General features: G+C 53.2%; 1 protein-coding gene across 2 annotated transcripts in view; it reads left to right on the top strand.

Moving 5' to 3' along the window:
- The first annotated feature begins 2,841 nt into the window (after positions 1-2,841).
- The window catches only part of TCTN1 (tectonic family member 1), a 28,887-nt gene continuing 20,916 nt past the window's right edge, over positions 2,842-10,812 (top strand). Inside the window, exons 1-2 of one of the 2 annotated variants that reach the window (XM_053279763.1) lie at positions 2,842-3,321; positions 5,063-5,183. In XM_053279763.1, coding sequence (XP_053135738.1) covers positions 2,895-3,321; positions 5,063-5,183 — 548 coding nt within the window. In that variant the 5' untranslated portion in view covers positions 2,842-2,894. The remainder of the gene's footprint in view (positions 3,322-5,062; positions 5,184-10,812) is intronic. The other variant, XM_053279762.1, reaches the window with a different exon arrangement.

Raw genomic sequence — 10,812 nt, 5'->3', positions numbered from 1 at the left:
ACCACAATAACTTGTGTAATCTGGCAACATGTTTGACAGGAAGACTCTTATCTGCATACAAGATAAAAGGGAATAATCTATCAGTCAATCAACCAGCCTTCCCTTCCCTTTGTTCACTCAAGCCTTTTACATTTTGATTGTTAAATTTGATTTTTAAAACTGAAGTTTTAAAATAGTTTCATCTTGTATTTGTGTGTGTTGTGATTTAATGTGTTATGTGTTTTTACTTGATGTTTTAATGGTGTACTGTGCCCGGAGAACAATTTATTGTTGGGCAGCTAACAAAGTTTATTATTAATAAGTGAGAGTGGTTTGCATAAATCTGGAGTGAACCATTCGATTTTGGTTTTTGGACATATTATGATGTAGGGAGTGGCCCCAGAAAGTGGCAAACAGCCTTAACATTTTGATTTTTGTTGATCGGAAAGAGTACACCAAGAACGGTTTGTGTTGGTCAGGTGTGAGTCATACTGGCAATGGCCAATGTGAGTAATCAGCTCACAGGACTGCCTGCCTGCCAACTTGAGGCTTCTGGAAAATATTACATTTGCACGCAAACAGAATTCACCACTACGGGAAGTTTTTGCTACTGAGATGTTGTTGGCCTTGCAAGCATTCCTGTGCTTTATCAAAACATGCCTCAGTGTGCCCTCTGCTGACCAGAAGGTGGAAAAGCTCAGCCATATAGCCATGTCATGGAATTTAGTGGGTTGCAAGCACCTATCATGGGGTGGGGGTGGCAGAGGCATATCTAGGGAAAATAGCGCCTAGGGCAAGCACTGAAATTGCGCCCCCCCCTCCGAACGTCTGACACCCATCTTTCAGATAACTTATTTACCATAATCTCAGTTCAAAAATACAAGTCAAGCTTGTTAATTAACAAATCTTTTCATTTACAAATTATGGCACTACATGAAAATTATAACTGCATCTTCCTTGCTTTCACTGATGCAAACTGGTCTATAATGTGATCTCATCTAGCAAAAGGAAAGATATACTTCAAACCCCACCCCGCCCCCCAAACAAAAACAAACCTGCACCACAGATGCTATGGCTAGTAGTGGGTGCGGAAAATGCCTTGCCTTCAAATAATCCCACAGCAACGGGGTAGGGTAAGTGGGGGGCAGTGTCTTGGGTCCCATCTCCTGTTTAGGCTATGCAGAAGGTCCTCAACTGGGCCTTCAGGACAGCATTCTCTACCCAAGTCTCCCTGGCAGCAAGAAAGGCATGGAGTTCTATGGCATTTTTGTGATATCTGTTATATTCACAAATATAAACATGGAGCATGGAGTAGCAGCCAAACACTCAAGCAGTCAGTGATGGTCCTTCAAGCAGCATAAGCCCCGCTTCCATTCCAAATCCAGCAGTGCATATTAGCAACCCCCCTGCCCCCCCCAGCTGCTATCTGCCAGCAAGCAGCAACATTCACACTTTTATTTATTTATTTAATTTAACCTTTTTTTCTATCCCGCTCTTCCTCCAAGAAGCCCAGAGCAGTGTACTACATACTTGAGTTTCTCTTTCACAACAACCCTGTGAAATAGGTTAGGCTGAGAGAGAAGTGACTGGCCCAGAGTCACCCAGCAAGTCTCATGGCAAGTCTCATGGCATTCGAACTCGGGTCTCCCCAGTCCTAGTCCAGCACTGATTCACATTACATGGGATATATACAATCATTCAGGTATGTTTGCCAGGAAATCTAGATTGGACCCTGCTCCTCTTACTGTTGTGTAAAGCCAGAAGCTGCCCTCTGCCATAGTTTCCTTATCTGATTGATGATACCCCATCTGCTTCAAAGGCAGCTTGAGAGAGGATCTCCTGAAACCCAGTTAAAATATTGACCTCCACTAAAACAATACGCTAAATTTATTGCACTGTCTAATTGACTAATTAGTAAAAACTAATTGAGATGAAGGGAGCATTTACTTTTTTAAAAAGAGCCCCCCTCTTTATTTCTATTTTTAAGGCCCTTTTCATAATCTTTGAAAATTTCATAATTTTCAAAGCAAAACAAAACAAGATTCCTGGGGAAAGGCAACTACCTACAGGTGTTAAGAAAAAGGATTTGCACATTTCCATGGGGAGACTGGGTATTTTTTGAAAGACCCATTTTAAGGAGGAAAAGCACTGCTGCCAATGAGCAGGAGGGATTTAATTTTTATTTTAAATTCGACGAAAATATGAACTGTAACAAACAATGAGCTTACTCAAGTGCAAGTGCTTTCAGCAGGACTCCTCTAGAGTAAGCCTGGAGTTCCGCCTGCAGTGCATTTGGGCTACAAGATATAGACAGGAATAAGAGATAGAGGAAAAGAGTGTTGTTTTTCTTAAAGCTGATTGAGACTGAAAAGCTAGGCAGTTCTTTAAAACAAGGAAAGAGAGAGAGAGAGAGAGAGAGAGAGAAAGGAAGGAAGGAAGGAAGGAAGGAAAAGAAAGAAAGCTTCCCTGGAGAAAGATTTTTTTAGGGCAAACCCGGAGAGTGCACAATCCAACAGCTGAATTCTCGGATCTGAGTACAGTTGACTTAATAGGTGCGGAACCTCTATCGGGCAGCAGCAATATAGGAAGATGCAGAAAGGCATCATCTCACACTGCGCGGGAGGAGGCAATGGTCAACCCCTCCTGTAGTCTACCAAAGACAACCACAGGGCTCTGTGGGCGCCACGAGTCGACGGCACAGCTTTACACACCCATCCAAACCAGACTACCCGTCAGCAAGGATGCGGAGTCTTAGGAAACAGCCGCCAGACCCGTGGAGCAGTCACTCTGGCGATTTCTTGCCTCTAGGTGGTGGGGCTGTCACTCGGGTCGCTCCCTCGAGTCCCGTCCCGTTATGCTTCGCGCCGTCACCATGGTGACCAGGCCGCGGCCTTGTCTCCTCCTGCCGCCGCCGAATGGAGCCGGGATCGCCGCGGCGGCGGCGGCGGCTGCTGCTTGTCGGCTTCTTGCTGCTGCTGCTGCTGCCGGCTTCCCAATTCACGGCAGTCCTGACTCCCGCCCCCGCCGCCGCCGCCGCCGCCACCCCTGAGCCCCCCACCTGGGCAACCGGCCGAGACGAGGAGGAGGCCACGACGCCGGAGGAGCCCGAGGGGGGCCTCATCGGCTCGGGGGCGCCCACGGCGGAGCTGCCTCCTCGCTCCCTCCCCGGACCCAGCCGGGCTCCTCCTGCCGCAAGCGAAGAGAGCCCCACTGCTGCGGGATCCAGCCCGGGCCCCAGGAGCAGCAGCCCCCTAGCAACCGCCAGCCCCAGGACCCCCAGCTCCTCGGGGCCTCCCGAAACGACGACGCGTCCCGGCCCCTGGCCCGCGCCAGTAGTGGACGGTGGGTGCCGCCGCCCCATCAGCAGCACCGCCGCGGAGGGAGGAGTCGCCGAGAGGCTCCGTGCGCGGGAGCAGGGCAGTGTCCCCTCGCGCAGGGATTCCCAGATGCTGTGGACTACAACTCCCAGCCTCCCCAGCTACCATGGCTTTTTCTTGGGCATGCTGGGAGTTGTAGTCAACATCAGGGACTCCCATTTCGAGGGAACACTGCTCCAGGGTCCCCTCGAACTGGGATTCCCAAATGTTGGGGACTAGAACTCCCAGCATCCCCAAGCAAAGGCTATTGCAGCTGGGGATGCTGGGAGTTGTAGTCAACCCCTGCTAACTTGGCAAAGAGGCACCTTTTGGAAGTGGTGATTCTCTTTATTGAGCAGGGGGAGAGTAACTGGCCCTATCCACCTCCAGCACAGTGACTGTTGCTGTGTCTGTCTTGTATTTCTTTTAGATTGTGAGCCCTTTGGGGACAGGGATCCATCTTATTCATTTATTATTTATCTGTGTAAACCGCCCTGAGCCATTTTTGGAAGGGCGGTATAGAAATCGAAATAATAACAACAACAACATCATCTGGGAATCCCTGTTTGAGGGGGCACTGGAGCAGTGTTCCCTCGAAATGGGAGTCCCTGATGTTGACTACAACTCCCAGCATATCCAAGCAAAGGCTATTGCAGCTGGGGATGCTGGGAGTTGTAGTCCACAACATCTGGGAATCCCTGTTCAAGAGGATACTGGAGCAGTGTTCCCTTGAACAGGGATTCCCAGATGTTGACTACAACTCCCAGCATACCTGAGCAAAGGCCATTGCAGCTGGGGATGCTGGGAGTTGTAGTCCACAACATCTTGAGGGGAGACTGCCCGGGGCGCGACCTGACTCGGAAGGATCCGTGCCAGGAAGAAACAAGCCAGCACAGCTGGGGGTGGCAACCTTTGCCTTCAGGCCTTGCCTGGGAGCGCCCAGGCGCATTGGCCTAAGGAGCCAGCAGCTGCTCTCCAGCTAGAGCAGGAGCACAGAATGCGAGAGCTGGAAGGGACCTTGGAGCAGGGTTCCCTCGAACAGGAGTTGCCAGATGTTGTGGACTACAACTCCCAGCACCCCCATCTGCACCCTCATCTGCAACCTTTGCTTGAGGGTTCTGGAAGTTGTAGTCAGCCACAACTGGGAATCCCTGTTCGAGGGGACACTGCTTGGAGGTCTTCTAATCTAGCCCTTTGCTCAGGGCAGGAAACTGCAGCAGCATCAGGAGAGCCAGCATGGCCTGTCCCCTTTGCTAAGCAGGGTCTGCCCTGGTTGCATAGGAATGGGAGACTACCTTGCCTGAGCATTGGAAGCTCTTCCCCTGAGGGGATGGGGCTGCTCTGAGACGAGCATCTGTCTGTTTGCATGCAGAAGGCACCAAGTTCCCTCCCTGGCAGCATCTTCAGATAGGGCTGAGAGAGATTCCTGCCTGCAACCTTGGAGAAGCCGCTGCCAATATTGTGTGTAGACAATTCTGAGCTAGATGGACCAAGGGTCTGACTCAGTATATGGCAGCTGCCTATGTGTCCCTGACAAATTGCCATCTGCCTCTTTCTGAAAACCTCCAACGAAGGAGAGCCCATCATGGCACAAGGCAGGAACAGGTCCTGTAATAATACATATAATACAATAAATTGTGGTTCTATTATAATAGTATAGAAGGGATTGATTTTATTAATTGCACAAATTCAGTCCTCTCTCTCTCTTTTGGTCGATCTATCTTCAGTGGCTAAATTATGTGTCTGCGACCTCCTGGTGGACCAATGCGATGTCAACTGTTGCTGTGACCCTGTCTGCACTCCTGCGGATTTCAGCCTCTTCACTGCTTGCTCAGTTCCTGTTGTCACGTAAGTGCACTTGTATCAAAGCTTGAAGAAGTGACTGGGATGGCGGGGGCATGGATCACTGGTCTGTCTATCTAAAATCACAACCTGCAACCCCAGCACAGTGCCTCTTAAATTAAAAGCTGAATGGAATGGAATATAGGGATGTGCACGGATCCGCGGAGCTGTGTTCCGGCACTGGGGTGGGGGTTCCTTTAAGGGCGGGGGGAGGGTGTACTTACCCTTCCCGCCGCTTTCCCACCGCCAGTGTGCGTTTTTTAGGAAGCATTTGGGGCGGCAGGATATCTCCCTGCCACTTCTTCTCCCTCAGACGAGGATTGTATCCGAGGAACATGGGTTGTCGCCACCTACTGCTCCGAGACAGGGCCAATCAGAAAAGATCTTGATAGCAGGAGGGAGGGACAACCCCCTCGCCTCTTCAGTCTTAGCCCTGTCTTGCTCCAAGCAGGTGCTCTCCTTTTGCTTCGCTCCAGTTTTCACCTCTTCGTATTTTCTACTGCCTTCTGTTAGCTAGCAGTTTGGGGCATAAAGAGGGAAAAGACCTGTCCTAGCGCTCCGCTCGCGATCTCTCCTGCATTCGCGGCGGTGAGTTTTTAACCATGGAGGTTTCTGGCTCGCGCTGTGAGAGGGAGGCCTCTCCCTCCCTCTCTGAGGACTCCATCGCCCCGGCGGTGTGCCATGCTGAGTGGGCTGCGGCTACCTCACCCGCGCCCGTGACTCAGCCCCCCCAGCCGAAGAAGCCCAAAAAGCTCTCTAAGGAGAAGAAGGCGGCAGCGCGCGCGGCCAAGCGCGTCGCACCTCAATCGCCTGCGGGTGTTGGTCGAGGGCATGGGGTGTCTGGCGGGGGGACCCAGTCCCTCCCGCCGCTATTGGAGAGCGGCTCGGGGACTCAGGCGGAGGATCAGCCGGAACAGCAAGGCTCCCAGGTAGGGACTTCACGCTCGGGAGAGCCTGCCGCCAAGCGCGCCTGTCCCTCTCCTCCCTCTCTAGAACGGAGGTCTCCTGGTGTGCCTGAGGAGGAGATTCCTCCAAGTTTCGCTGCCCTCCTCCGGCGGGTTGTCGCGGAGGAGTTTGGCAAACTTGTCCCTGATCTCGCCCGGCAAATTCCCATCTCCGCCACTCCGGCATCCATTTTGAATCCCCAGGCGGCGGGAACAGTCGATTTGGCCGCCATTTCGGGGGAACAGGCGGGAAATTCTCTCGTTTTGCCGCCTCAGCCGTGCGCTCCTGGGTCTTTGCGGGCACCTTTGGGACCGCCTACCCTGTCGCCCTGTGCTCCTTCTCGCCCTTCTGGGCAAGGGGCTACTTCAGCAGCACCCGTCTTATTTCCAGAGGAAGAAGGGGAACAGCCTTCTGAGGACTCTGATTCAGGCAAGGAGGAGGGGGAGCTGTCTGGAGATGAAGGAGAGTTTTTGCCGCCTTCCCAGGCCCCCTATCGTTTGTTTAGTCAAACTGATTTCCCAGTTCTCCTTCATAAGGCCTGGAAGTCCCTCCGCTTGGAGGGGTTTGTTTCTCCACCACAGGAGGTGCCAGAAGGGGATCCGGCTGTGTTACCTTCGCTGAAGGCCCCGGAAGTGGCTGTCCCTTGTCCCCAGATATTTCTAGACATTATTCGAAGTGAATGGGACCGGCCCTTAGAAAGCAAGGGTCCTCCACCCGGGGTTAGGCGACTTTACACTATTCCCAAACCAGTTATGGATATGTTACAGGTCCCTCCGGTGGACAAGGAGGTCGCTGCTCTCGTAACTGGGGCAGTCCTTCCAAAGGACGGGGATGAGGTTCTTCATAATGTGGAGGACAAGAAGTGTGATGCTGCATTACGCAGATCACATGAAGCCTCAGCCCTCGCTGTCAGGGCTTCGGTGGCCAATTCCATTTTTGCTCGAGCGTCTGTTTTATGGGTTAGGGACCTTCTTCCCATGGTTCCGCCGGAGCTCGTGGCCCTTCGCCAGGGTCTCAATAAGTTAGGCAAGGCTTCTGCCTTTATGGCTGACAGCTCCCTGGATGCCGTCCAGCTGTCTGCCCGGGCTATGGCTTCTGACATCACAGTCAGGAGACACTTATGGCTCAAAAACTGGAAAGTTGATCAGAAGTCGAGGAGCAATTTGGCCAATTCTTCCGTTAAAGAGGGTAAGCTTTTGGGGGAAGTATTGGAGCCCGTGCTAGTTGAGACTAAAGACAAGAAAAAGGCTATGTCCTCCTCCGTTCAGCGGCAGGAGCGCAGATCCTTCTCTAATGCTTCTTCTTCCTTTTCCTCCCACTCCTCAAGCAGCTTTGGGCAGAAGGGGTACCGGTCTAATTTTCGTGCCCGACAGAACAAGCAGGACAAGCCTTCTTGGTCCAGACCCCAGGGCTTCTCCAGAGACCAGCCTCAAGGGAAGTTCCAGCATTCAGGCCAGTATGTGAAGTCTGGGTTCAAACGCCCCTCTCCACAATGACTCCGTGCTGGAGCCGCAGGTGGGCGGCCGGCTGGCATTCTTTGCCCACCAGTGGACCCGGACGTCCACAGATGCCTGGGTTCAGCGCATAGTTTCCCAGGGATACAGCCTGGAGTTCCTATCCCGGCCCGCGGACCGGTTCCTCTCCTCTCCGCTATCCCGCAACATACGCAAGCAGGCCCTGATGCTCAAGGCAATTCGCCACCTGCTCGACATCAGGGCAATCGAGCTGGTCCCCCCAGAGGAGGCGGGACATGGAGTTTATTCTATACTATTTTTGGTTCCAAAAAAGACCACAGAATGGAGGGCCATTTTGGACTTAAAGTTTGTCAATTGCTTCCTCAAGGGGAGGCATTTTCGGATGGAAACCCTGAGGTCCATCCTCATGGCCCTCCAGGAAGGGGACTACTTGGCCTCCATAGACCTCAAGGAGGCCTACCTCCATGTTCCCATTCACCCTCTGGACAGGAGGTTTCTGCGGTTTGTGTATGCAGGGGTCCATTACCAGTACCGGGCGCTCCCCTTCGGTCTCTCGACTGCGCCGCGAGTGTTCACCAAGATTATGGTGGCACTCGTGGCGCACTTGAGGACCAGGGGGATACATCTTTACCCTTTTCTGGACGACCTTTTAATAAGGTCGCCATCTTGGGACAAAGGGCTTCTGGACATCAGGGAGACCCTAGCGGTCTTAGCCAGTCACGGGTTTCTAGTGAACCGCAAAAAGAGTTCCCTGGTCCCCAGCAATGTGATTCAACATTTGGGGACGATAATAGACGTCTCGGGGGACGGTCCATCTCACCGACGAAAGGAGACAAAAGTTGCTTGCCACTTGCTGCAAGCTGCGGGGTCAAACTCAGGCACAAATTCTGTATCTCTCCCACTTACAGGGCCTGATGGCTTCCACGATCGGGATTGTGCCCTGGGAGCGTTTTCATTCTCGTCCTCTACAGTGGCTCCTCCTACCCCTTCAGGAACTCATCACGAGCAGGTCGAGACTCAAGGTGTCCCTGACTTCTCGCGTTCAACTGTCCCTCAGGTGGTGGATGTCCCAGGCTCTCCGCAGGGGGGTGAATTTCCTGCCGGTCGACCGGGTCATGGTGACGACCGACGCAAGTCTCTCAGGATGGGGAGGTCACTGCAGCCCTCAGGTGGCTCAGGGTCCGTGGTCAGACGTAGAGCGTTGCCAATCCATCAATTGGTTGGAGCTCCGGGCGATTTGGCTAGTCCTGGCTCGATTCCTTCCCGAGATTCGGGGTCGGCACGTGCTCATGCGCACCGACAATGCCACCGCCAAGGCACATCTCAATCGTCAGGGGGGAACAAGGTCTTGGCCCTTAATGTGCGAAGCCGAGACTCTGTTGCACTGGGCAGAAAAGAACCTGGCCTCATTGGAGGCCGATCATATCAGTGGAGTGGACAACTCGGTGGCAGACTGGCTAAGCCGGTCTCAGCTGGATCAGGGGGAATGGATCCTGGACGATCGAGCGTTCAGGGAGATTGTCCTCCGGTTTGGGGTTCCCCTAGTCGACCTCTTTGCACTTCCAGTCAACTCCAAGGTGCCCAGATTTTTCTCCAGGTTTCCATCTCCGGGGGCAGAGGCGGTGGATGCTCTGATGTCCCCCTGGCCGCAGGGTCTGCTCTATGCTTTCCCACCCTTTGCGGTGTTATCCCGGACGGTGCGGAGGATCAGATACCAGAAAGCAGAGGTCATCCTTGTGGCTCCGCATTGGCCACGGCGGCCGTGGTTTTCGGACCTGGTCGCCCTCTCGATAGAGCCCCCTCTACCTCTGGGAACTCGAGCGCATCTTCTCCACCAGGGTTCCGTCCTTCATCCAGACCCAGCGTGGCTCAATCTTCACGCTTGGAGATTGAGCGGGACTCTCTAGCGCGTTGTGGATACCCCGTTGCGGTCCAGGATACTATCTTGGCCTCGAGGCGGCCGTCCACGGCTCGTATATACCAGTCCACCTGGCAAGCCTATACTCAGTGGTGTCTCGCCTCTGGGGGGGACCCTCTGGCGCCTTCGGCAACGCAGGTCTTAGGCTTCTTGCAGATGGGTCCAGATAAGGGCCTCCGTCCCAACACTCTGCGTCGCCAGGTGTTCGCTATTTCGTCTGTGCTAGGGGTTCCAGGAGTCCCTTCCATGGCTGCACATCCCCATGTACAGCGTTTCCTGAAGGGAGCAGCTGCCTTAAAGCCCCCTCCCATCCATCGTTTTCCCACGTGGGATCTCAATTTAGTTCTCGGGGCCCTCTCAAAGGCACCATTCGAACCTTTGTGCGCTGTTCCTCTACGGATTCTAACCTTGAAAGTTTTGTTCTTGATAGCCATCACGTCAGCCCGTCGGGTCTCCTATTTGGGTGCCTTGTCTGTCAGGAAGGAGCTGTGCCTGGTTTTTCCTGACTATGTGATTCTTCGCACTGACCCCACTTACCTTCCCAAGGTGAACTCCATCTTTCACAGGGCGCAGGAGCAGATGCTCCCCTCCTTTTGTCCTAATCCTTCCTCCCCAAAGGAGAGGGAATGGCACAAATTGGACGTCCGTCGTGCGATCCGTATTTACTTGAGGCGGACTAAATCTTTCAGGGTCTCCGAATCCTTTTTTGTGTCCTTTCGTGCCAGTTCTATGGGTAGGAAGGTCTCTGTCTCCTCCCTGGCACGCTGGATCTGCCAAACTATCCAGCTGGCCTACGCCGCGGCAGGAGAGACTGTGCCTGAGGGTATTACCACTCACTCCACCCGGAGCGCAGCAGCCTCTGCGGCCTTGTCTACCTTGGCCCCCTTAGCTGATATTTGTAGAGCTGCCACTTGGGCGTCCCTTTCTACCTTCGTTAATCACTATAAGATACACGATTGGGCCTCTGCAGATGCATCCTTTGGCCGACGTGTATTGCAGAGGGTGGTCCCTACTTAGGATCAGACCTTCTGGTGTGTGCCCTCCCGATTTGGGTTATAGCTTGGGTATGTCCCATGTTCCTCGGATACAATCCTCGTCTGAGGGAGAATGAATCGTTGGCACTTACCTGAATGGTCATTCTCCTCAGACGTATGGATTGTATCCGACCCACCCAATTGTGTGTCTGATCCTGTTCCCCTCTGATTGTCCTTCTTCTACTGTACCCTATATTACTGTGGGGTGGTGTTTTCCTCCTCTGTTCTGTGGTTTAATTGAGGGGGTGTTTCAGTGTTAGGCT

The sequence above is a fragment of the Hemicordylus capensis genome, chromosome 15 (genome assembly GCF_027244095.1).
Source record: "Hemicordylus capensis ecotype Gifberg chromosome 15, rHemCap1.1.pri, whole genome shotgun sequence".
Lineage (NCBI taxonomy): Eukaryota > Metazoa > Chordata > Lepidosauria > Squamata > Cordylidae > Hemicordylus > Hemicordylus capensis.
Note: the sequence above shows the minus strand (reverse complement) of the source record. Positions and strands in the feature narration are given on the sequence as shown.